The sequence below is a fragment of the Phaethon aethereus genome (genome assembly GCF_964289735.1).
Source record: "Phaethon aethereus genome assembly, chromosome: 15".
NCBI lineage: Eukaryota > Metazoa > Chordata > Aves > Phaethontiformes > Phaethontidae > Phaethon > Phaethon aethereus.
Window position 1 is genome coordinate 9,219,071 of NC_138591.1, and position 27,771 is coordinate 9,246,841.

Genomic DNA, 27,771 nt, shown 5'->3' on the forward strand with positions numbered 1-27,771 from the left:
CTCAGGAGGAGTAGAATTTGACTCAATTATTCTGCAGGCTAACAGTAAGGAAAGATAAAAACATTGCTTTGAAGAGAAGGGTTTCATTGCAGCAAAATTATATACAAGCATCTAATAAAGCATAATCTGACAGTTGTTATTCTTATAGGTATCATTTTCTTTGCAGCAGCTCTGAAATCAAAACCTCCATCTCTGCTGCACAGGTAAGACGACCTTGATCAGGCCAAAAACCAGTTTTCTCGCCAATGTCCCTTGCCTCTGGCAACTATTAAGCCCCTTTTTTTGGCCAAACCATATCTCTTCCTTTGAGATCTTCACCTTTCACACTGCCTCTCCTAATCCCTCATAGACACTCCATGCATTAGTCTTCCAGTTTCTTTGCTATCTTCCAGGCCTGTTACTCATGCCAGTGTCTTGCAACACCACATCTAGTTCTTCCAGACTCCTTGAGTCAATGACCTCTTTTCTCTTGAAGTCACCATTGCTTTGCTCCACAGCCCAGGTGGGTGCAGGGTGTATGTGACTAACAGATCACTCGATCTTCTTTCCCCCAAGATCACTGCCTAGGAGTTTATAGGAAGGCTCAGTTCCTCTGAAAAACAGAAAGCTAACCAAGTTCAAGTGGCTCTGAAATTTTAAAAGCAAAGTACATCCACCTCTTATGTAGGATGTTGTACAAAGAATAAACTGTTCTTCAGAAAAATGTCATTCATTGTCTGAGCATGTGGCTGTTTATGAGATGAGATTCAGAAACCATCCTCCTCAAAGTTCCAGAGGCATTCTGCCTTCACTGTTAATTCAGGAGCAGACCAGTGCTCTTCTCATTGTGGGCCTGACAATCTGAAAGTATCTAGAAAATAGCGAGGAGTTTAAAAATAAACAGCTTTAAGTAGAAGCAAGCATTGTGGTTAGTTTTAAATTGGCTTTATTGAAATTTCTTTAGGTCTAAAGTTCTGTTACTGCACAATTCAGAGAGCAGAATAACTAAATTAATTTCAATTAAGCCAAAAACTCATTTGAAGTTGTTTGAAGGACAAAACTCCCTCAAAACTTCTTTTACATGCTGAACACAAGAGCAATGGTCACATTTACTCTGAGCCTCTAATTCTATTACCAAGTATTTCACTAATTGGACTTCAGTGAAGCAAAAGCAAATCAGACCTGGAAACCTGGTCCATTCTGCGTTAGAAGCTTTGTTCACCATGTAATGCATCTGCTTCTGCATAGAGCTGCATGCAGTGAGGCAGAAATGTTCCTCAACAAGCTTTAAATAAGCTAACTGAGGTAACCAGGAGCAGATTAATTTTCTCTGGCCTCTGCATTTGCAGGGCAGACCAGAGGAAGCGTTAGTGAACATGACCAAATTTTCCAGTTTTTCCTCTCGTACAACGGGAAGACATCAGATGCAGCAGAGCCGCTTGCAGCTGTGAGGAGTGAAAGCTCCAGGTGGAAAGATGGGAAAAGATTCTTTCTCTTACGACCCAAAGCTCTTCTTAGCACATGAGCAGCTACCTGAACTATGCCCTGGAGACAACTCGAACTCCGAGGAAACGAACGCTACTATTATAGAAACCTCTCCAGGGAAGTCCTATTGCTCAGGATGTTTAAAACTAGGCCAGACAGAACAGCGGTCGCAGAACAGAAAATGGATGGCAGAGGCGCTTCCTTAGCCTCCAGCTTCCGCAGGATCTCACTGTTGTTAATCGGGAAGTTGAAAGACCCACAGTGCTGCAGGCTGGATGTGAGGCTTTTTAACCATTGCTTGCCGAACCACCACTCCGCTGCCATGTCCTTCATTTGTGTGTCACTTTGCTGATGAACCTCACTTAGCTTCGAAACAGCGAGTCATGCTTTCAGCCCTGCTGATGCATTTCCTCTGCCCAAGAAAAGGTTCCAGGAATCATCACTTCTCTTTCTGGAGGCAATAAAAGATCTCGTTCCTCATCAGCATTGTTGCAGGAACATAAGAAGAAATTACACTTTTTAGAATAACAAGAAAACCCTGTAGGTTAGATATCTGGAAAAAAGCAGGCAGAGTGGAATTCACACAGCTTTGTACTGTATAACTGCACACACCCCACTGCTTTATGCAATTCTGTTGGTTATTTGAATGAACGGTTTCAAAAGACTTCCTTTTAAAAAGGAACACATCCACTTAAAGGCCACACCAGCAGACTCTAGCCATCTTGAAGGCTAGGTTCACAACGACATAAATTGAAAAAGCAGAGGAAAAACGTAAGTTTTTCCAGCATGTTTAACCTGGGAAGCTTGACAGCAGTTTCAGGTTCAAAAAGACCTATCAAACATTTTAGCATGTGAATAATCTCACTGAGCCTCCCAGCAAAGTAACCTACCCAAGTCCTTGCAGGACCAGAGCCTTTCTTGATCCTTCTTGTGTTTCCAAACAGAAGCTAAACTACTTTTCAAACAACATCATGAAAACCCAAAGGTATGGATGTCCTTGCTTAGTAAGCTGAAGATCTGTTACAGCACTTGCCCTAGTGGTGCCTTCCCCCCTGTAACACGTTTTCCATCCTGTATTATCATCCACACTAAATGGTTGGGTATTTGTGGGGAGCAAGGACCACATCTTTATTTCGTTTTGTAACCCACCCGCTCTATTCCTGTACGTATCCCAACAGATGTGTCTGTTGAATACAATACATGTATTGTATTCGGACATCACCCTTCGCCTGCTCTGGCAGCCACAGAAATCCAGGGGACTCTTTCCGCACACAGTGCCAGGCTGTGGGCTCAACCCTACACACTTCTGGTGAAAAAAAGTCTTGTTTTCTGCTCAGGGGAAGCGCACTGCAATCAAACATCTATTTTATCACTAATCCGTGACCCTCCTGACCATATCAGTGTGCTGTCATCTGTCCAGCCCACTGATCGGTAGCACAGGGCACGGGGCTCCACCACCTTAACATAACGAGCGTAACCCTAGATCATTTATTAGTTACGCCTCAGACTATGTGCTGGAACCCATAAACTTTAAGGAATGGCTGGAGAAGGTTTTCAAAATCCCAATTTCCCTCCCGCTTTGCCTCACGGGAATTACGCGCACAGCCGTGTCTCGTTTGTGGGGGAGCACGGCGCATTTCACTGCTGGCCCCCCCGGCCTCTCGCCCTGCAGCGCTGTGGGGAGAAGAGCACTGACAGCATAGTTAACCGCCGTTTGTGCTTTAATTCTGCAGATGTAAGCCCTCGTATCGGGATTTACTACTTTCTTCCCAGCCTGTTTCGAGGGTTAACCCGGGACTGAGGAGCAGGTACACCGCTAGTAAAGCCTGCGGGTGCTCCTTTGCTGTCCTATGGACTCGTGTGCCAACTTGGAGAAAAACTCCCTTTTCCTGCCCTTTGCTGCGGAAAAAGCCCACGGGGAAGGTGGCGTTCCACCCGTGGGAGCTCACCCTCGCCGCCACCTGGCCCCGCTCCACGGGTACGAGCCGGGCACCTCTGCGCTGCGCCGGGGGCAGGGAGGAGAGTCCCGAGGGGCGCCGAGGAGCAGCCCCGGGGGAGGGTCTCCTCAGGTCCGCCCCCGTCGGGCTTCCCTCGGGGCCTCGGCCTCGCCTCAGCTGCCCCGGACCCGCCTCCGGCTCCCGGGGGTCCCAGGGCAGGCGCCATGACGCCGGCGGAGGAGCGGCGGGGGCCACCAGCCGGGGCGGCCCCGCCCGCCGCCGGGAGCCGGGCTGGTCCCGCCCCGCAGCGCCCCGCGCCGCCGGGGGCCGCGCCGCGTGCCGCCGCGGGGGCCGCGCTCGCCGCCACGGCGCGCGCGAGGGGCGGGCGGGCGGCGCGGCCGGGGCGGCCCGTGCGGCGGAGCGAGCGCCAGCAGCGCGGCCGCGGGGAGAGCGGGTCCATGGAGCACAACCACCTCCACTTGCACAACGGCTCCCTCCTGGCGCACCACCGCTATGGCTGCGGCTTGGGATACGCACCCGTCGTCTACTACAGCCTGCTGCTCTGCCTCGGGCTGCCGGGTGAGTGCCGCGCCCCGGCCCGCGGGGTGCCGGCGGGGACGGGGCGACGTGCCCGCGCTGCCGCCGCGGGGCGAGGCGGCGGGTTCCCGCAGAGCTGCCGGCAGCGCCCGCCGGCGCATCTTCTGCCCGCGGTGCGAGGCGAGCGCGCTGCGGCGTGCGGGGCGGCTGGAGGCACCGGGAGCGCGTTCGTTCGCTTACTCGGTGGCGACCACCACGGGCGTTCCCCGGACGGCATCTTCGCTGCCCGAGACGCCGCTGCCCCCGCGTTTTCTCTCTCGCCGGGGTTTGTCCCTGCCTGCCCTCGCACCGCTGCGGTCGCTTTCCCGCCCGGACTCGGACGCTCTGACTTTGAACTTGACATACAAAGTCTCAGCCCGTCGTGAAGTTTCTGCCATAACCAATTTGGCCATTTGAAGGCAAAGCGGTGCTGAGGACAGGAGGGCGCCGGGTCTGTCCCCTATCGATCGCAGGCCGGGCTGGCAGTAACCTAAAGTGTAGTTGTCGGGTTGTTCTGCTGCAGATCTCTGCCTGGCTCCCTGGGGCAGGGCTGGCTCCAGGGGCAGCGTGCCGGTGGCAAGGAACTCGGATGGGGAAGGAGCACGCTCTCACAAGGCTAGCAGACCGTTGTCGTACTCAGGAGCCTGTCCCCACAGCTTACCGAGCCGTATCTAGAAGGTCCAGTCTTAGGATCTGCGCCCTGCAAAGGCAATGCCGACACTGAGATGCCCGAGTGCAGGTACAGGGCTCGGAAGAAAGTCCCAGCTCACAGGCACCAGCCGCCAGACTGTATAACCCTCAGCAAAATTTCGTACTTTAAAAGGGTACAAAGACAATATCGAGATGCAGGGGATGAGAAAAGCAAGAGAAACCCCAAATGGGGAAGGAAAGGGTGCTTCAGGCTTGGGTGTGAACACCTGTGAGGCACCATTGCCAGCACGCAGGTATCCACAGCTCAAAACGCACAGATGCCACCCGAGCATCACATCGGCGTTACTTGTCTCAGCCAAGACAGAGGATGGAGCAGGTTTTTCCTCCGGAGCAGGCTGTCTGAGGCTGTCAGCAAGACGCCTTGGCACACAGGACCGCAGGGACCTGCTCGTGCAGCACCACTTCGGCAGTTACAGACTGGGCTTCAGCCAGGCAGAGCTGCCATCCCAGCACAGCCTCAGTGGGCAAACATCACAGCTTGCTCGCTGGCTTAACACCTCCAGCCTCAGAGTAACTTCCAGTGGTCCCAAGGACAGGCGGAATGAGTCAGGGAAAAGTTAGAGCAATCTGATGCACCAAGGTGAATCGGTACTTTAAGGGTGCAGTACAAGAGAGATTGGTTGCGTCTATGTACAGCTACACACTTGAAGTGCCATGTAAAATGGTAAGCAGCCATGGTAGCTAATAGTCTACAATTTCTAAATGTTTTGTTCACCTTAATTCCTTCTTCAAGCAATTAATTCATAGAAAAAAATGTAATCATTCATGAAGAGGAGCCTGCCTCTGAACAGCACACATGCAATTACCACTCTGCATATGAATTGATGTTGTGTTAGTTGTTTTTTTTTTTTTCTTTTTCCTCCTTTGGTTATAATTAAAATTTGAAGATTGTCTAATACTTCAGAGAACTGGAAAGTTAAATCCTGTATTTACCCACAGAGGGTGCAGGGCATAGGCAAGTGTCTCTGCTCCACAGCATTGATGAGTCTCAGCCCTGACCTGAAGAGACCCAGCCAGCAGGGATGAGGAGGTAGTTTCCTCTGCATTAATCACTTAGGGGCTGTTTAGATCTCCACAGTGAAGACAAGCTCTGATTTCAACACCTGTCCCCTAAGAACTGACCAAGACCCTCTCAAGATTATCAGGTGAAGAAGTTGTTAGGAAGTAGTCTGTGGCTAAGCTTGCATTTGTATGTCTCTGAAACGGGGGAGAGTCTTACATGAACAGACAAGAAAAATCACTTAATGAGTGTTCTGCACATACTTGCACGAGCTCCCTAGGGATATTGCATTATAATTACAGACCTAATGCTGTCATTCTAAGAACATGGTTAAAATTGGTGCACGATCCAAATTGGCAATGGTGACATGCATTTCTCAAGGGATCAGACATCAGTTGATTAGAGCAGTGGCACCACTGACAGCACTTAACAGAACTAGCCAAAGCATCTGGTGGTGCAACACTGCTGAGTTCAGTGGACTTCGATCAGGTATGAATGTATCAGCTTGTTCAGTGCACATTATCTGAGGATAACGTTGGCATTAACACCTGAAAACACTGCCCATGTACAATATGCTGAGTGCATGAGAAATTTATGATTCTCATCCTGAGACTCCATGGAGATGAGAACAACCTGGATATGTTTAGGGGAAGACTCACGTAGCCAAACTTCATTGAGGATGTGGTATGGGGTGAGAACAGTGCTTTTCATGTTTTAATTTGAAGCTGCTCTTCAATTTTCTAACATTAGAAAATTGCAAAGGTAGCATGCTTATTACCGTTTAGATGAAAGAACCCTGAAGTCTGTGGAATCTGAGTAATTAGCTTTGCGTGGTGCCAAGAATTTAGGAGAAACATCATCTAGGATCTGTCCTCAAACACAGCACTAGTGCAGTGTTTTGATGAAATGGAAACAGTTAACTCCTTGCCTCCAACCTTGGAGAAAGACTGATGAAGGGGGAAACCAGTTAACTGTTTCTGCCTTTCCTGCTCTGGTGTCTGAAGGAAATTTCACTAACTCAACAACTCCACTTTGAGGCCAAGCGATGCCAGGCCTGATTGTGCACGCAGAGAAAGCATCCTTTCCCCTCCCTTGTATAACCCAGGCATCTCAGCAGATCCTGTTCTCAGCAGTGGCTCTTTCTCCCTCCCTGCTCAACCAGGCACCAGAAAGTCTGAAGAAGGCAGAGATGAGCGAGAGCGAAGTGACTCCCCTCACCCCTGCTATGGCAGTAGCACACAGAGGCAAGCGCCAGGCTGTGCCCTGCAGAGAGCTGCGACCACAGAGGCACCTCTGCCTGCCGCCCCTGCCGCAGCAGCCGCCGTGCGCCGGGGTGGCTTTGCTTCTTCCAGAGGCCGTTGTGCCTTCCGATCGGCTGGGACGGGAGGTTTCTCCTTTTTCCTCTAAGCAGAGGCTGACAAGACAGAGACCGTTTTCTGAAACTTGTTCTGAGTGCGGGTGTGCAAAGGCGTCCCACAAGCGTGCAGTCCCGCTGCAGGAGCTGGGGAGCCCCAGGAGCAGGCTGCACCGGACAGGGCGAAACTGCTGGTGCAAGGGTGGGGAGCAGAGCGAGGCAGCAGCGCTGGAAGTGGGGTCATATTCCCATTTAGAGGGGGAAGTTTATCATTTCTGGAGCTGTTCTGCAGCCCCTGCTCTGCCGTCCCTGCGCTCCCCTTGTCCATCAGTCAGAGGGGACCTCTGAAGCACCTCCAGTTAGCCAGGAGGCACGAGAGGGTCTGCAGGAAGGCTTAATAGAAGCATTTCTTGCTTCAGCAAGAGAAAATGCCAGAGAAAAGGTGTCGTCAGATGTGGGGAAAGCAAGAAGTTGCTCTGGTTCAACCCCGAAGGGGGCTGGTAAGATGAGGAAGCAAAAAGCAACAGGTACCAACTCTCAGTCCGTCCCTTTGCCAGTGAGAGCTGCACAAAGCAGCTACACCAAAGAGCTCCTTTGGCTCCTTGCTATGGCAGTGCCACCAAACACAACCCGGAGAGTCACACAGAGAAGCAGCAATGCTCGCTGCAGACACCTGGTTTGACCCCAATTCCTGCTTCATTACAGGTCACAGCAGCACCTGAGTTGCCTTGCATGCGATCACCTTCCCCGTTGAGGGTCTAGTGTACTGCTGCTGCAAGGACAGAGCGGCAGCGTTTCCTAGACCGGGGCCTGGCCTGATCCATGCTTCCAGGGGTCTGCTCCCTCCTGACAGGGCAGAGAGGCAGAGTAAAACCTGGCTTTCTTACTGCTTCAGCTGCCTGCCTGGGGAGTGACTCGGCTTCAGGGGTCATCACATCTCAGTGAGGCTAAGTACAGACATGTACCCAGCACCCGTACAGCATCCCCAGGAGGTAACAGACTCACACTCATGCCCCAGGGAAGTGCCACTCCAGACTTCGAGAGCCTGGTCTACATGGTTTCTTTTACTCATGCTTTCGGCTTCTGCTTAAAACCCTTTACGCTGATTTAAATACCGAATCAGGACTTTGTAAGCTTGGGAAAGCAGCCTGGGCATACTTGGATGCTCCCAGCTGGAGGGTGCAAACAGGTAGCTTTCATGTCAGGCCTGCTGCTGAGCAAAGTGGTGTGGAGATGGGGACAACCCAGGTCAGTCAAAGCCCAGCCATGAACAGAGTGCACTCGGCAGGCTCCACGTAGAGGGAGAGAAGCTGTAGCCCTGACCTAGAGGAACGTGTAAGCTCAGCGGGGGTGCCTAACCTTTTAACACACTGTCAGTGGAGTCCTATACGTTATGGACCTTCCCTCAACACACGACAGACCGGCTGTCCTTGCACAGCAAGTCACCTCCTTCCTAGGGTGTTGGATTGACACGCAGGTGCGTAACGTTTGCACTACACCTGTGCAGGCTGGAGTACAGTCACAGGCAAATTGAAACGATGGAGAACTGGTCCTTCTGGAGCCGTCCCACCATATGCGTCTTGGAATACGGAGGCTATTCAGGAGGCCGGCAAGCCGGAGTCGTCCTGGCAAGGCAGGCACTGCCGGTGGGCTGTGTGCTGAGCACCCCCAATGTAAGAGACCACCACTGCGCAGCAGCCCAGCTGTGCTGCCTCCGCACCCCAGCCGGGCTGGCGGAACCAGACCTGAAGAGCGTTGCCTTCTCGGTGCTTACAGTTGCGACCTGGTTAGTATCGTGAGTCGGAAGGGGTGCAGGTAGCTATGTTTGTTGATGACTCACATGGCCTGTAATATCCAGTAAATACCAAAGCAGGCGGAGGGTAGGTGTACATACAGCACACAGCAGTACAGAAGTGTCTGACCTGCTTTGGATTCCTGCCATCTACTGCCTAGTATATTCTTCTGCAATCACAGTACAGGCTTCTGATTAAACAGAGCATTTCCAACACCTGAATAAAGAGCCTCTCTCATAACAGCACACCTGAACAATAGAAGTGCTAAGGGAAGACCTGAAAATATGAGTGGGAGATTGTTACGTGCAGAGTTATGACCTTGAAAAAACAGCACTCTTCAGCTGCCGCTTATTAGAGTTCACACAGTGAATAAGAACTGAACCCTCCTGAGGCCTGATTCAACCCGCCTTTCATTCAAAGACCATACTTTCTCTGACTTAAAATTTGAATTGGACGCAAAGCCAGTACATTGCATCCTGCTTAAAGAAGGACAAATAAATTGGCAGAACTTTAGCTCAGCTATCAGAGCAACCGAAGGGCACTGCAGCACATTACAGTAGCACTACTGGACAGAGGGGAACAAAACTGCTGCTAAGATGCTTAAAATGAGTCACTTCCTATTATAAAAGGAACGCTTTTTCTTTAAGGAGCGAAGAACCATTATGAAAAAGAATAGATTCATCACAATGTTCCTGCACAGAAGTGGTGGCAGCAAGGCGTGCAGATGAGAGCAATTTAGTTTGGTCACTATGTCTGGAGACGGTGGCCACTAACGCCTTGCAGCCTGAAAGGCAGCATGTGGCCGAACCCGTGCTAATGCAGAAGAGGACTGGATTGCACATCTCTGAACGCCACTACAGAGTACAACTGCCAACTTTGGTTTTCTCCTGCCACATCAGTAGGAAACAACACTGTCAGGGCTGTAACGATAACGAGGTGCAATATTTGGGAGGCTCAGTAGACTATGAAGTGCACAACCTTGCATGGCAGGCTGCTGAGATGGATTGGGAAGGAAAAACTCCAAAGGAGATTTTTCCTTGAAATGACGACACAAAAGAGAGAGCACAGCCAGTTTTCACGGTAGGTGGGTAATGCAGAGCTCCCAGCTGTTAAGAAGTCAAGCCATTCAGAAGCTCTAGGCAGTCTAATATCCTGCTGTTCTTCATCCACCCCCTTACTTAGTTCTCTCCTCCTCCTCCTCTTTCTGCTTCCCTCCGTAAAATGGGGTGAATCAGCAGAAACAAGCCAGCAGGAGAAGGCCTTCATCTGCATACGTCAAAACAATTTTCTATAAGTAAACAAACACCACGGTGATGTCCCGATGTGGTACGCTCTCTGCTTCCTCACACCAAGTGCAAAGCAATCTCTGGCCACAAAAGCCTTCACCCTCTGTTTCAGGTATTCTTTTTGAGCTTTTAATCTCTTTTCCCATTAACTTTGAGACACCAGAAAAGAAAACAAAGCCAAAATTAACCCCTTCAGCACAGGAGACCTCGCACACAATTCCGTTTTCATTCTGCAGAATTAAGATACGTACGTTTGTAGGGATCCTAAACCCCAATGTCCAGGGCACTGTTGGTGCCATTCTGGGGGTGACCTGGTGGGAGAAAATCATGTTGGGTTGCCCCCGGAACATCAGTATGGTTGTGCGGAGGGAATGAAGTAGAGTCAACCAAGTAGCACCAGAGTTAGCAGTACAGAAGATGACTAAAAGGAGTTTTATCCCTTTATCCATGGAAGACGGGAGAAACCTGCCTACTGAAACACTGAACACATCTTTTTCGCTGAAATTGTTCTCTCCTACCACCTGAAACAGAGAGTTCCTGGAACGTACAGTCATTTAACTTCTCCATCTTTTCAATCACATGGTGTATTGACTGTGCAGGTAGGTGCACTAGAGGTTGCTCTTGGTTTCAAGACGAATTACCTGTCAGTCAGTTACATCAGACTAGGATATTTCACAAACATTTGTGCATTCCAGGTGTGTTTTCTTCAATGGCCAGACTAGCACACCAAAGTGTGATATACCTAGTGTGGATGCAGTATATTCTCTGGGGCGGGGAGGGGGGAAATAAAGCCAAACTGTGATGGTTTTACATAGTCTGCAATTTCCCGCATATTGTGTAAAATTGGCATAGTCTCTGAGAAAGCTTGGCCATGGGGTTTGCATTAGCTAATGCTTTAGGAAGACATAAAGACTTTGTTTTTTTAGTAAAACCACAATCAAATGTAAAATCCTCTTAATTATTCATGTTCAGTAAAGAATTCATGCCCGTGCCCTTATGAAAGCATGTCCTCCCTCAGTGCTTTGGCGTTTGATATCAAAAGAGTAGATGGTTTTGTCATCCTTGAGCTCAAGTTACTCAGCTTGAGACCTCTTAAACTTCACCGCCAGCCCACATTTAGAAGCTGCAACACCTGCCAAATGAGACACCCGAATTGCCTTGAAAGTCTCTGTCTGTCCAGATACGTTGCATAAATAACCAAATTCCTTTTATGATTTCTGCATTATTTTGCAGATTGCTTTTTCTCCTCCCAGCACCGATTTCCATCAGAAAGCTGTACAGCTCTGGTAGCAAGGTGCGAGGCTAGGTTTTGAGATTTGAGTTTTAGACATTTTCACCCTTGTGTGGGTGCCTCTAAGAAAGGCTTGAGGGGGGGAATGTCCAAGAGTTATTAGAAGCTTTCTGCAGTGTAGCTCAGGAAAGGTGAAAACGGCAAGAGGAGAACCAGATCCCTGTCGCATTCACACACGCGTCACCGGCGAGCGCGTACCAGGCCTCCCCGCGCCTTAGCCTTGCGTTCCTTCTGGGGCGTTCTCGTATTGCAGAAATAGCCCTATTTTATAAAGGTTAAGGAAAAAGGCCTACCCCAACGGTCGAGGAGAGCCAAAAGCAACGCAACGTAATTACGCGTGTCTGCCAGACAAGTTACTGTACTTTAGCCTGGGTGGTTGGCAAGGCCTAAAGCGAACACAAGCCATTGGCGTCTCCACGCCATTACCACGCCTGTGCCCTCCAATGGCGAGGAGGTGGTTTTGGCTGGATTAAAATCCTTCTCTGGCCGCCGTGACCCACTGACAGCTAGTGCCCGCCACAGAGCAGAGCACCGCATTCACGGCATCCTTCCCCAGAGCCGCCTCGGCTAGTAAATGCTGTCAGGGAGAAGAGCGGCCCTGGAGGCCAGGTTTCACCGTCAGAATTGGCCTCTGGCACCAACTCGTTAATTCACCCGTGACTTGCAAGCACAAGGCCGTGCCGTGTTTCCTCTGGCAGCCGCCAGCCTGATCTCTGGCGTGCGGAGGGGAGGTCGGGTTGTCCTGGCCAGGAGCTTAATCCTCCTCTACCTGCGGGTTCGCTTTCGCCCTCAGAGCTGGCACAGTCTGTCCCTCCACGCGGGATGGACAAACCACACAAGAGCCTCCCTGCAAGGTGTGAAACCTCCTCCAGCGTCAGTCCTGCATCCGTGCCTGCCATGGCTTTTCGATGCTCGTTTTTTGGCTTAGATCCCTCTCCGTCCCCTGGGAGACGATGCAAGCACCAACAGAAGGGGCTGATGGCTCTTCCCCCCGCCGAGGGAGAGTGGGTGCGTGCTGTTCAGCAGTGCTGACAATTGAACAACAAATAAATCAATTTATGTTAAAAATCAATCCTCACAGGAGCTCTCGGGGAAGGAAAAACTTGTATTGCACTAATTATATTCTCTAAAGTATCTCTTTACGCTTCACAACAGTTTAAGGAAGGATCTCAGGATACCATAATAAAAGAGAAGAACAAATTACATCAGCCATGAGCAGGCGCCGTTCACTGAGGTTGTCCCCATCTGCTGTAGTGTGGAGTTCGACCCATACCAGCTGTAAGAGGAAAACATGAAACAGCCCTATCTTCAAACAGCACCCAGGGATCATTTTAAAAGACCACATAACCAGCTATAGCCAACATCAGCAATAAACATGTTTACTTTGCCACAGCACTTTTTTTTTTAAATAATTCCTGTTACATGGCCTCCATCAGAAATTCCCCATTGTCCTCATCCTCTCCAGAGAGCTCCCACACAAAGTCAGAGCTGAACGCCATCCTCACCTGCAGTCTGGTAACCACTGGCAAACGACCGTTAGCAATCGCGAGCCGATCTGGCCGCTGGACGCGCGAGGAAATAGCTTAGAGGAAATAGTCTGTTCCCATTAAGCCAAAACACCACTTTTTTTTCACCATATGTGTCTAACATATTGTGCTGACAGTCTCAGAATTTCTAAGGAGGGGGTGTTACTAACATATTTTTTAAAGCAATCTAAAATTTCCCATTCGTAATGCGGCTCCTTCCGTGCCAGTCAGGTGACTAACGCAAGGCCTGCAGAGCAGTTTCATACATTGCACAATAATTTGTGGGGATCCTAGCAACAACTCTGCTTGGTAAAAGGTGTCCATTATGTTCGGTGACCTAGCGCTTATCACGCTCGGTAAGCGACGCTCGTGGCTACCTCATTTAGGCGGTTCGTGATGCTGAACCACACCGCGGGCCTTATTCCCCAGGCAGCAGCGCTGCCGCTCGTGTTGTAGAGGCCGTTTCACTGCAGGGGCTGCTGCGCACATGCAAAATGCTCTCAATAAAAAAGACAACACAACCACACATACGGTTGCTCCTGCTTAAGCTCACACGCGATGATAACAGTCAGTGGAAGGCACGGGGCGAATCCCCTGCAAAGACTGGGGTTAGGCGTAATCCACAAAACAAGAATCTGGGGAAAAAAACTGTGCCTTTAGGTCACAGGCACTGGCTTTGAGGAGGCCCAGAAGACTGCCTAGGCTCTGCAGGCAAGGCAGCATGGCTTTGCATGGGAAGCAAACCTAAATCCACATGAGAACCAAGGTTATGCCTGAAGGATGATCCCCCTCAGATACGTAGGGCCGCCAATGGCATGAATTTCAGTGCTACAATTTGTACTCGAAAGCTAATAAAGTCAGAGGACATGTCAAAGGAGAGATGTAAGTGTCCCATGGTGAAGCCTGGCTGAGTTAGAAGGTTGCCGTATTTTGAACAGCATGGACCAGTGGCGTTTGGGTGTCGGCGACCTTCAGCTGCTGTGTCTCAAAGGCATCCTCATGACCGAAGGGAAAGAATTGAGACTGCCACTCTTTTACAGTTGCTTCTCATCATCTGCTAGTGGCATCTCAAGGCTTCAGCCGGCCTGTAGTCCCTAATCAAGCCCTATTTCTCAACCAGATATTTATAAATTCAGAATACTGCACTGCAGCAAGTGATACTGGCATAAATTCCTATCTGTCATCCCCTAATCAACTCCCAGCACAGTGATCAATCTCCTTCAAATTCACATGATCTTAACTACTTAGTATCTAGAAGAGACACTGCAAGAAATGGGCAGGACAATTTAGAGGCACTGACCTATCCAGTAGTTGTAACTCCATGTACGTTACAGTAGAGACAGATATTTTTATTTCTCCATCATCATCTCTGCCATAGTCCTCATCACCAACTACGGTATTAGTGCAAGAATTGGGGTAAACAAGGTTAAAATGCGGTTGCAAATGCTCTTCCATCACCTTTCACAAGCAGTAGGTAATTTTTTCCCACAGGAGAGCTTGCAGGGCACCGAGTGGGCACCCAGGAGTCACCAAGATGTTGGCACAAGGACACAGTTGTTCACACAGAGCGGTGTTCCCACCCATTTTGTGGTTTACTGAGCTTTGTTGTGTCTTCAAACACTATCTAAGGACCAGCTTAACACTGGCTAGGAAACGAGTGAAAGACTGAGACTTATCCATGGCTCATCTTCACTTTCCCTATATAGCATGCAGCAGGAAAAATACTCCCAAACCCTGTGCTGAGACACTGTCATACTGGCAACTTTCTGCTGTACCCCAGTATATATCTGTTTTCACAAAGTAAATGATATTACCATATTTCATGTCATCCAGCCAGAAAAAACCCTAATGTGATCCCAGGGAAAGCATTTTCAATATATAGATACTGTAACCCTTGCAGAAAAATTGGATAGAGCTTGCATGTACTTTGTCAGATCAATTTTCTAATCCGGCTCACCAAGCAGAGCTCGCTGGCGTTAGACAAATAACTTGCATTTCAGTATAGGCTGTTACTGCCGTTGCTGGGAACCCTGAGAAAGGCGGGGGGAGAGGGTACAAAGGAAAGAACTGCTCATAAATCTGCTCCTGTCGGAAAACGGGAGTGGGGTTAGCACCAAACAGGAGGACCCCCACAATGGGCAGAAGGGGTGGGGAGCAGGGCTGCTGTGCCTGGACGTGGCGTGGCTTCAGCATCCCTGCAGGAGCTCCTCTGACAGTCGGGCCAGAGTTACCAGCAGGGACCAATGTCCTCAAGCATCCCCCTTTGCTGCACACTGGCTCCAGCTGCCATTGCTGGAGTAAGTCAAATCCAGAGGATTTAAAGAGAAGATGAACCCCGTGGGTCACAGCCAATATCTGCAGAGCTGAGCCACGCAGCCTGGCTGGCCAAAACCAACAGTGGCTGCGCAGTCATGATAAACGCTCCGGCTCGAGGATTTCCGTGACAGTACATCACTCACTGTACCTCTAGGGCTCATCAGCAGGCACCACGGAGGCATTTCATAAGCAAGTGAAAAATGACACAGCAGTTCTGACTGTACAACCCCCGTCCCTCACATCTGCTCTAAGCTGAAATCAATGCAGTTGCACCCGTGTTAACGGAGAGCAGAAATGGGAAAATTCCCCTGAAGGTGATTTGAGACAATACTGTTGAAAAGATCAAGGTGTGTTTTTTTGTTTAAGGAAAGAGTCAGTTGATTGTCAAGTTTGGTTTAGTTTTGTTCCGAGATACAAAATTAATATATTAATACAAAAGCAGGTGATGCTTACGAGGGCTATTACTCAAGATCATTCACTCTGCTACAGTTCATTTCCTTGGTGGCAGAAATCTGCTCCCAGACCGGCAGCAGGCTTTTAAAGCATTTGTGAAGGAGGAAGTTTTCTCTAGCGACAAGTAGAATAGTTAAAAAAAAAAAGACAAAAAAGAGCATCTTCATTTGTAGGACATACATCCTAGGTCATAATTACCTTAATGTCAGCAACTTCCTTTCTCTCTGATTTAAAGGAATCCTTACAGTTACTGTTGATTTGTTTTGGGAAATCCATCAAAGCTGGCAGAACTGCATGCACAGACGAGGTGATTTATAGAACACTTATGAAAATGTCAAATACAAACATTTGGCAGTCTCTTATACGTAAACCAGATCTCTGATTTTTAAGTACTACTTCAGGTATTCTAGCCAAGTGATACAGACTTCTGATGGGAACAATCTCACCTGTCTCACTGCAGCCATACTACTAGTAGGAATAATAGGATTTTTTTTTTCCCCTCAATTCAAGACTACACAGTAAGTTCTAGTAAACACAAACAAGTAGTTAAAGTTCAGCTGTACCTTAGCGCTCCAGGAAAGCGCTCCAGGGCTGTCTGCATCCATGGTGGGGAGCTCTGCCTGGCCAGGGTCTATAGGACGGGGCCCTTCCTATAGCACCTGTTTTAGCACTGGTTCAAGCAGCCGCTAAGGGGGATTCTTTAGGCTGAATCGCAGCTTTAGAAGACTGAAGCAAACCAGACAGCGAAACAGCAGAGACAAGACACTTGACCACTCACCACAATATTATTTGTGCCATGCGATACACCTAGGTGTGGTTTAGGTGATGGGCCTGTAATTGTAGCCAAAGCATTGCAAACAGATGCTTTTTCAGCAAACTCAGGGGTGTTTACACTTGGGCTGAATCAAAACATCCATCATGTCTGATGTGACCAGCAGGGTTTGCTCAGCTGTATCAGTCCGGAGGAAAAACGCCTTGTAGTCAGAGAAGGACTTCTGAAAAACAGCTCTGGATAAGCAAGCAGGTCTTTGTGGAGGAGATAATTTCAGAGGTGGGAAGCAAGACGCCTCCCCAGAGCCCATCTGTAGGATATCAGGTCAGACGGGCAGGACTGAATTACAGGAGAATCATCCTGGGCAGCACTGAAAACTTGAAGAGTGTTGTGAAGCTCCTCCAGCTCTCAGGAAGAGCTGAGGACACGTGTTGCCCTGGAAGCGCTTCTCTCTACTGGGATCCTACTCAGGCGAGAAAAAAGTACCCAAAATCCACATGGCTTTGATTTCATCTCTTTTTAGCTATAGTTCAAAACTAAAACCAGGCAGGCGCCAACGAGCTGCAAGAGGAACAAAATGTCTCTCCAACGCCCACCCCACCCTTCTCATTTGTCACTTGTAAAAAAATGTGAAAAAAGCAAGGGCGGAAATAAGAGTGGGTGTGTGAGATACTAATTTTTAATGCTGCTGCTCCTGCATCCCTGCACACGGGCAGGGGTCCCAACACCCCCTGCACCCACAGTGGCTGTGGGGCCAGAGACCAGCAACAACAGAGCCAGGGCCATAACTCTACCTCTACAGCTGCTCCAAGGAGATGGCAAAGGGCTGGCGACACCACCTAACCCTGTGTCTGGGGTGAAGGTCTGGACTTTCTCTCTATCCCTCGTCCCGGTCTGCCAGGACACTGAGTGACAGCACATCCCGCAGCTGGGAGCAGGGCCATGTGCTCCTCTCATTGCAACAGCTTCTCTGAGGGACCCAACTGTAGCGTTTTCCTTTTCATTTCTTGGTCTTTATTAAAGGCAGTCATGTTGCTAAGTGCTCGAACAGAGCTAGCGTTACATCTTAATAGCCTAACTCTGTGTTTCTGTCTCTACAGCAAACATCCTGACAGTCATCATCCTTTCCCAGCTCGTGGCTCGCAGGCAGAAGTCCTCCTATAACTATCTTCTAGCTCTAGCTGCTGCAGACATCCTGGTTCTCTTCTTCATCGTCTTTGTTGACTTTCTCATGGAAGACTTCATTTTAAATAAACAGATGCCTCAGGTACTGGACAAAATAATTGAGGTCTTGGAATTTTCTTCCATCCACACCTCCATTTGGATTACGGTTCCCCTAACAATCGATAGGTATATAGCTGTGTGCCATCCACTGAAGTATCACACAGTCTCCTACCCTGCTCGTACCCGAAAAGTCATTGTAAGTGTCTATACCACCTGCTTTTTGACCAGCATCCCCTACTACTGGTGGCCTAACATTTGGATTGAAGACTACATAAGCACATCAATGCATCATGTCCTCATCTGGATCCACTGCTTTACTGTTTACTTAGTGCCCTGCTCCATCTTCTTCATCCTGAATTCCATCATTGTGTACAAGCTGCGACGAAAGAGCAATTTCCGACTGCGAGGGTATTCCACGGGGAAAACAACAGCCATTTTGTTTACTATAACATCTATTTTTGCTATACTTTGGGCACCAAGAATAATCATGATATTGTATCACCTCTACGTATCGCCTATAAACAACAGCTGGGTGGTACATATTGCGTCGGACGTTGCCAATATGCTAGCACTGCTGAACACTGCAATTAATTTCTTCCTCTACTGTTTTATTAGCAAAAGATTTCGCACAATGGCAGCTGCCACGCTGAAAGCCTTCTTTAAGTGTCAGAAGCAACCTGTGCAATTCTATACAAACCATAACTTTTCCATAACAAGCAGCCCTTGGATTTCCCCAGCCAACTCTCACTGCATCAAAATGCTTGTTTACCAGTATGATAAGAATGGAAAGCCTATAAAAATATCACCATGAAGGGGGCAATACTTGGAGTTTCTGGGTGCAAGTTCTTTTCACGTGGTTACATCTTCAGGATGTAATTTGCTGAAATGGCTGTTTTGAAGGGTGGTTATTTGATTTCATTTCCCTGGGAGACCGAGGGCAGAGCAGACTGTTTGGAAGGAAGAGGAGCACTCGATTTTAGGAGCAAAAGCGAGAAGGCAAATGCCTCCATCTCTTACACAGCATTTTGAATATGCTTCAGAGTTCAAGTCTTCGTGTTCAGTCGCACTCAAATGTTTTGCATCCCAGCACCAGTGCAGTCCAAAGTCATTGGAGGGGGGAAGCCACAACAGTGTTTAATTACAACCTTTTAAAACACAACAAAACCTTACTTGACTACGCAGTTCATCATCAACAGAGCAAACAGATGCTTTTAACTACTGTAGAAGGTGCCGTTTCTGGTGTGTGCACTTGCCAAAAATGACATGTTGTTTCTAACGTGAAGTAATACCACCACACACAGTCTTGCTGTCAAGACCTTGTTGCAGGAGGTGGCCTGTGAGACACGAACCGTGACAAGCCCTTTTTGGCTCATTTGAACGAGGCTCGAGGACTGATACAGTACCTGTTGCAGCCTCAGCAGGGAAAGCAATCCTGCAAGCTGCCAACATTCATGTGTTTTAAGTTGTTGTTTAAGAATGTGACCGAGACAGGAGAGCCGGAGGGAGGGAGGTTTCTAGAGCCAAGAACAAAAGCAGCATCTTTTCCCAGCTATTTCAGTTATGGTGTCTAAAGACTTTCAAGCGTGAGGCCATGTCCTGCCTGATACAGAGCTCCCACCGAAGCTGTTCCTCCGAAGTCTGGCATGGTTACAGCCTTCAGATTCCTTCTTAATCGATAAAGATTCTTAGCTATCCCCCGTGTTCAGGCCTTTAGGGATTAACAGCCTAAGATTTTCTCCTGACAGATTATGCAATCCTATTGCAGATTTTTCATTTAATTGTTAAACTATTTGTGAAAAGAATCCACTAAATCCCCAACAGCAGCAAAAACATAGATCAGCTTGGACTGAGGCTTTTAAATATTTACCTTATTTAAAATAGCTTAACTTCTCTTCCTTCACACTCAAACACCAGCATCCCAGCAATGCTGAGTGTAGAATACAAGGAACAGGAAGGCTGAAAATGGTTTTAATTTCTTTCCTTTTTAGATGACATGTGGTCTGAGCCATGTACTACAGTCTTTTTGCTTCTGTACTGGGCACTTAATGCAGCTTTACTGACCGTGGAGCAGACTTCCCCGCATGGTGAACACGAACACAAGCACAATGCGGTCGGTGGACGCAGCAGCTTCTCAGTAACCGCAAATAAGCAGCAGCCCGGTGATAGCACTGCATTTGTGCCTGTGCCCATCTCCATTGCCAGTGGGGAGTTCACAGTGACCTAACATGGTGAGGTCCCCTGAGAATGGATCCATTCGATCCCGCTTCGGTGGGATCTGAGGCCGGAAAGAATCCCTCTCAAACCCATGGATGGCTCAGCTTTGGTGCATTTCCCCTAAGAAACACCAAGTCTGCACAAGTCCTGCTGAGGACAGCAGCCTGGTTCCCTTCTGCCACAAAGGTCATATTTGCACACTGACTTGTACTGGTGTCCTGCAAGAGCAAAACCCACGCCAGACCTGGGCATGCCTTCCCCAAGAGGGAATGGTGGCAGAAGGCACAAGCCATGAAGACCGGGACCCTAGGCAAAGGCTGGCTTGTGCATGGAGGGGCTTTCTCAGGAGAGCTTGAGGCTACTCAGGTCAGTCAGGAGCAGCAGAGGTGAGATGCCCAGTGAGCACACACCACCTGGTCCTCTCCCACCAGCAGAGCCATCGGGCTGCAAGACCTAGCCAGCAGCAAGAGCCGCTGGGCACTTCTCTGAGGTGCTGGAGCACCCCGCGGACCATGCTGGGTGGAGCAAGGAGAGGGGTGCGTCTGGGGAAAGGGGGAGCTCAGGGCAAAAGCTGACCCTTCCCACCCTCGCCCACTGAGGGGGTGCTACCCACCTAAATCTCCCCAGATCCGAAGGGAACTGAGGAGCCCCTCATCCTGCAGGCTGGCTGTCCCTGCGGTCTCAACAAATCTTCACACTTGGTTGCAATAAAGCTAAACGGGGGATGCTCAGCCCTGCTGTATTTCTCACAGCAAGGTTAAAATTATTGCTCCCTTTACCGGTGTTTTACTAAAATTAAGTTTTGTGGCCATGCCTTCTACTACCCTCCTCACAGAAACCTCTCTCTGGTCTTTGTCGGTTAATAGTAACCAAAGTTACCTTATGAAAAAGGTACTGTATGTTTCATTTTGGGAAAACACTGTATTTATAACTTATTTTTATTCTAAATTTATTATGAGGAATGCTTGTCCGAGTTATATGTGAATGAGTCTGAAGTGCAATATCTATATAGATAAGTGGTTCATTTTTGAGAATGTATCTATTGAAAAAATTATTTATACAAAAAATTTCACCATTCTACTTAATATACTAGTAACCTTACAGAAAACAGTGAATGTCTAGGGCTTTTATTTATTTAAAAAAATCAAGTGCATGGCATATGCTGCCATTCACATGGTGTGATTTATTAGTTTTTGTAACCATGTTTATCCTGCAAACTATCGGTGTCATCTGATTTTTTCCTGTCCTGATGATGTATTTTTGTAAATTAGCATATTTAAAACTAAAATCTTCCTGCATGGATATTTCATTTCCCACTTAAAATAACCCATTACATTGTTGTAACTTCATTTGCAAAAAAACCCTCACAACCTCTTTCCATATCATTTTAGAAATGACAAGGTGCAATTTTCATGTACGGCGAATGGGTCATTTAATTTCTGATAATTTAGGGCTTTAGGGGCTTACTTCCAAAGCCCCTTGAAGTCAAAGGGAAGGGCGCATGTGGGTTTTGTGGTTGGTTTTTCCAATCCCCATCAATTTAGGAGGGCTTTGGATCAAGCCGTATCTTAATAACAGACATTTGAAGCCTTCTTAAGAGTCCAGTTTGGATAATAAAGCCTTGACTTTTTAGTCTGCCATATGGGAGCTGCTGTTGATACTACTTGCCTTATTTTTGGTTGTGTGAAGCATCTTGCAATGACTGTTGCTAACTAGCCAATGTCTTGCTGTATTATTTGTACCTCCTAATTTTCCAATAGTAAAAACTTAACCAAGCACATATAGTGTCATTATTTAGGGACAAAGTATCCTGGAGACAAAACCATCTTTGTTGTGGAGATGGTCTTTTGTACTCTAATTTATATTTCAAATATCTACAATTAGAAACAATAAGCTATGAATGGACAGTTTTACAATTACTTACAGGTATATGTCCTTGAAGACCACAGCTAGGAACAAAATACTTTTTAGATGAGTTGCTGTTATATAAAATTATGGGACCTACCACCTATTTAAATTGTGAATATTGATATTTTCTTAAGTAGACAATATATTGTGTTTGACAAACTTGTTTGTACTATAATAAATTATGAGATGGTGCATAACTTACTACTGTTGTCAGGGCTATTGTTTGATTTATAGATTCTTACGATATACTTTTGATTTATAGGTACTTATGGTATACTACAAATAAGACCAGTCCTTGGCAACCATTACTCAGTAAAACATGACCTTGGATTATGGGTGTTTGTTCATTTGTCAAAAAAAAATCTGAAATATAAGATGTGTAAATCATTACTGACCCAAAAATTCTTCATTTTGAACCAATGAGTTCCAGCTGCTATAAGTTAAGTTTAGCCGTTAAAGTCAACGAATCCCTGTCCCTAATACCAGTGGAAAGTTGGACGTGAAGCTGTTGACACCTGTCCAAAGCGGGTGTGATGCCAGGAAATCGGGCTGATGCCCCTGCTCATTGCAAGTTATGAGATAGACAGGCGAGCAACACACATAAGCCTAACTCCCAGCCGTTGATCGATGGCAGTTAATGGCATAAGCTTCCCCGCAGGTAGGCTGCTTCAGTCCCAGGGGCCAGGGCAAGTGGAAGAAAGGGCGGTTTGATTCAAATTGGAGAACAAAATGGGACATGGACAAGGAAATCCTCTCAATCCACCCTCCCTGTGCACACACGGGGTCTGCGCGTTTTACGGGCTGGTCTCCTCCTCTTTTTCAAGTCCTGCCATTTTGAGATGGGCATGCAGAGCCTCTGCTCCATCAGCTGGTGATCCCAAACATTTTGGATCGCGTATATTCCTGTAGGGTATTTCTATCTGTTACAGAGATAAGGATCCCTCATGAAACACCACACTTACAGATTTGTATATTGTTAAATACGGGAACACGATAAATGTATCTATTTCTGGCAACAGGTATAAAAGTGAGGGAAAAAAAAAAGAACTATGATAAGAAAATACAGGATACTAGAGATAGGAAGTGGATTCAGGACCCCAGGGGACTACACATGGAGGAAGCCCAACATTTCTTCAAATGAAAAATACTAACGCTATGCAGAATTCATACCCTCATCAAGTATAAAACTTTGTGGGATCAAGCTCCTAGCTTCTCTGGAGAAGTAACAGGACATTAAAAGAATACTGAAAAAAATTATTAAAACTAAGCAGACAGTGGAGTCGAGAAGTAACTGATCAGAAAAGTCCAGTGTCTTATAGATCAAGAAGTGCAGAGTTAAAATACATGAAAGGAGAGGGTGATCCAGGTAACGCCCGACCGGCTTGTCAGATCTCCCTGCTGTGAAAGGCTTGGGAACAGATTTTAACCGACAGCAAAGAGAGACAAGTCGGGGGAAAGGGGCACTGCTGACAAGGGCAGTGTCAGATTTGATGGAGCTTATCAGAGTTGTTCGTTACAGAGAGAGCCTGGAATCTGCCTGTCTTGGTACTTTCATTAACAGCCGTGGCATGAGAAGTACTGATGAAGTGTACAGATTATTAAAAAAGGCATTGTACTGCCGGCAGAGGACTGAAGGAAAAGTATTTCATGCAAGAACCAGATGACCTTGAAGGTTCAAGTGATAAAAATGGGATGAGTTCAATAGTAATAAACACAAGGCTCTCCACTTCTCTGCCCGTAGCAATACATTTGCTATAAAACCTCAGTAGTCAGAAACAACCAGGAAGCCGGTTGTGCCAGCTGGGCTTGAACAATGAGTCACCAACAGAAAGCAGCTGAGAAAAACCCCGGAATTTAATCAGACATTTCTAAAGATGCAGCATAGTATTAATTGCATTTTACAAGACTGCATGCGCCATATGCATATATATACGCATATATAGGGATAAATAGCAGTAGTTGGAGAAGAACTCAATAAAGAAACAGAGCTGGAACAAGAAGCAGCGGTTATGAACTTTCCTTGGGTAAATTTGCCCTAGAAGTTAGAAGACAGCCTCTAACTACCAAAACAGGGAGGCTCAGTGAAGGCCTTTCCAGCAGCCCAGTTGTAAAGGGAGCTTGGTGGGTTCAGGGACAGGATTGTGAAACGAGGCAGCAGCAGGATGGACTGGGACCGTGGGCAGTCCCCCAGCCCCAACCTGCACCGGCCCCCTGCGCCTCCCAGGCAGCTCGGCAGGTCCCTAACTCAGCTCGAAGGACAGCCCCGGCGTCCCCGAGCCCGTTCACCCCACTGGGGCTGCTTCAAGGGAGATGGCCAGCACGAGAGCCATGAGAGCCACCAGCTCTTCAAAGCTCTTCTCTTGTGTCCAGCCACAGTTCTGCAGCACTCGCCGAGGATGCTACAGACAGGGATGGCTGCTACCGCGTTCCCCATCGAACTCGCACTGACTCCTGCCTCCGCTGCGCAGTTCTTCACAAACCTCTTTAAACCCACCAAGCAGAGCAGAATAAAAAGCAGCCTCAGTCTTGAACTGCTAAATAATAATCCCACTATTAGTAGGTTGGGCTGGATTTGCAAGATCTGCCTTTCTGACAGCATGCAATTAATTCCCGGGAGTTGCCAGACACAACAAGGGGGTTGAAAGGCTCCAGCCTGTTCTAATAAATAGGCATCACAAATGAATTTACTATTAGCTTGCTGCAGTGGACCAAAGACACATAAATATTTATTACAATTACAAAATTGTGTCAAAAAAGAATCAAAGGCTCATGTTTTCCTGCCTTACCGACAGGCTAGAAACCCTGCTCCACCTATTTCTCACTCAGCACCTTCTTTTAGCAGACTAAATGAACAAGATGAACCGCGGGCAAAAGTATGATATTGAATATTATAGTCAGAAGATTAATTTTCTGTAACACAGTATACCAAAGACCTTCAGCTGAGCGTAGCACCTCGCTGTACAGCAGCACAATGGAACAGCCCCGGCCCGAGGGCTTTGCAGGGACATACGGCACACAGGCAGGCAGCTTAGTGCTCCAGGAGGTGTCTCAGGTGCAGGTCAGGAAACAGGTCACAGTAAAGGCAATAAAATAGCATGGATCAAGCAGAGAGAGGAACCCTCTCTCTGAGGGTGATGATGCTGCCCTCGCCGTGGCAAGGAGATCCCAGGACGGGTCCTCCCACTGGAGCCCAAATCCTAGTGGGGCAGCGACCCCAGGTACGGGCACAGCACTGCAGGGGAACCACGGCCACCACATCCCCAAACAAAAAGCAAACAAAAGCATCACAGGGTAGATCAGCTTCTGGTGGTTTAAAACATCAGGGGCTCCACCCTCACAGTGTCACAGCACAGCGAGGCAGCCCAGCCACAGGACAAGTGCCCGGTCCCCTCACCATCCCCGCAGGTCTGCCTCGCAGCGGGGGTTCACCTCACAAGATGGAGATGCCCGTCATGTAGACAGCTCCCCATCAGCCGCTCATTCTGACCAGCAGGGAGAAATTAATCTCAGCTGCCGCAAGCACTGAAAGCACAGCAGAGCAGTGCCACGTGCCGCGGCCCCAAGTCACTGCCTGCGTTGCACGAGTGAGGGCAAACAAGCCCTGCCTCCATCAGCCATGCTGCCCGCTTAGAAAAGGGCTTAGAAAGAGGGTACAGAATTTAAATGAGTTGAGACTTTTCCCCACTGGATTTTATAATGGAGCTTGCAGCCCAGCCTCAGGACAGCCAGGCTTTCCAGCAACAGGATTAGAGGCATTCAGCCTTGTGCATTAAATATTGCTATAAACCTGGAGATGGGCAGTGGTTTCCAGCAGTACCTTCCTAGTCATCTGTCACAGTCATCTTTGTAAATGTAACCACTTCTGCTGGACTGAGCTCTCACAGGTTTCTGTCCTGCAGCTACAAACCTTCAGCATTGCAATGCTTCTGGGATAAAAAAGTAAAAAAGTCATCCAAACCCGAGATGTTATGTTCATGAAGAACTCCATCAGAGCCTCTGGCTGACTACCACGCTTCTCAGGTATTGGGGAAACTTGGGACCACACTAAAAATCACACAGGGATGCAGCTAAACTAAATCATGCATTTTAGCAAACATTGCTTAAAACAGCCTTTATCAGAGATCCCTTTCCCTGATTTTCTTCTATATGTTTTTAAGGGACCTCTCCTCTTCAAAATCCTTTAATGAAGAAAAAAAGAGCACATACTGTGGAGTTCTTCCTCCTTTTTCTTTCTATCTACTTAGGCGTTCCACAAAAGGTACGTAACTGAGCTGCAGGCAGCTGCAAGGCAGGATAATTATGCCAAATAACACAGCAGCAGTAGCAGAGGGATCCTTCGTGTTGCCTCATCTCTCAGCTCTGCACCGGGGGGCTTAATTGAAACAAACAACCCAACTCCCCGTGTCATGCTGTGAACCTAAACAGGTCCCACCAAACGGAGGGTTGAATGACATTAGATAAATGCTTAGCTTTGAGTAAGGCAAGAAGTCCATGTTGGTGATGTTGAACCCTAACATGCAAAATGCCCCAGCTCCCCCAGCAGCTCCTTCTCTCTGAGCCGCCAGCCCCAGGCTGGCCCTTGGGCTCATCCACAGCCACATGTTTTCCAGTCCTCCTCCTCCTCCCCTCGCCTGCAGAGCCCCAGCAGCCCCCTCTCATACCCCGCTTTCCCTGGGCTGCTCTGTTGGTGCAGAGCTGCTGGGCTTGTACATGCCACGTCCCCCTGTCTGGCCACCGCCTGGCATGGCCGCCGCATGAGTTTGCTACACAACACATTTTCAGGTCGGGGGAACGGGTAAGTTTGGGGAGGTGCTGCTACATGCAACCCCTTGCCACTAAACTGGCAAGCACTGAGCACTATACGGAGCCCTAGGGTACAGGAATCAAGACCAGAAGATGCTACTGTTTTTATTTTAAGTTGTAGATGTCAAATGAATCAACATTGTCTGCATCTTTCTGATCACATAGTCTCTTTAATAGCCAAAATAGCCAAAACCAGGACAACCACAAGTACTAATGGAGGTTATATGGGGAAAAATTAGCTGAAAGCTGCTTTGTAGACTACACCCGACTCACATTTGAGAAGTACAGACTAAAGAGAACCAAGGCACTTTCATAGTTTTTGCTCCCGATTTAACCCGGCAAGTGTTTGAAGTGAGAGTCCCCCCCGGCGCCCAGCACAGCCCGCGCCCGCCAGCGCTCGGACAAGCGAGCCGGAGGCGGCTCCCGCGCTCCCGAGGCTCCGCACACCGTTGGCCTGGACGAGCAGCCCCGCGCGCCGGTGAGGAGCGCTGAGCCCAGCTGTGATAAAACGTGCCTCGAGTCCGACTGAGCCAACAACCGGGCTCAGCCACCCGTCATCCAAACCAGCTTTTAAAGCGGCATGCATCCCCAGGATCTCCGGCAGACATCTGGCCACAGCTGGCCACTTAATCAGCTGCCTGCAGGAAGAGCCACATGCATAATAAACCAATTTTCGTTTAAAGCCAATATTGCACTGGTGTGACCTTTTCCAGTATGTGTAAACTCCAGCAACCAACAGCACTAAAGCTCAGCACCTGCGTGCGGGAAGGCTCACGCCTGACTCCACTCACAGCCGAAGCTGGTGCCCGCCGAAGAGGAGAGCGGCACTTTGTGCTCACGACTGCGAGCACCGAGAGGGTAGCAGCGCTCATGGGGTGAGGGTAAGGATGCACATCTGCAGATTAGCTGAAGACAAGACCCACTTAACATGCAAAACCCATGCTGTGAGCAATTGCAGCAGTGATTCAGAGAGGTGAATGAATAGGGAAGTGATGAAACTTGCAGTTTAATTACACTACTAGGAATTATCAAAGCAGGGAAAACTGAGAAACCGCACAGGGGAATCCATGGGCAGAAGGCAGCGGCCATTTTGCTAAACTGTCACCTAGTACAGGACTACATTAGTATAAATAAGAGAAATCT

The 27,771-nt window shown here is 48.3% G+C and overlaps 1 protein-coding gene across 1 annotated transcript; it reads left to right on the plus strand.

Annotated features, from left to right (window-relative positions):
• Positions 1-3,778: 3,778 nt before the first annotated feature.
• Positions 3,779-18,514, plus strand: GPR139 (G protein-coupled receptor 139; the record flags this gene model as incomplete). The annotated part of the gene is made up of 2 exons (XM_082006534.1): positions 3,779-3,980; positions 17,580-18,514. The coding sequence occupies exons 1-2, from the start codon at positions 3,860-3,862 to the stop codon at positions 18,512-18,514; spliced, it is 1,056 nt and encodes a 351-aa protein (XP_081862660.1). The 5' UTR covers positions 3,779-3,859.
• Positions 18,515-27,771: the final 9,257 nt, after the last annotated feature.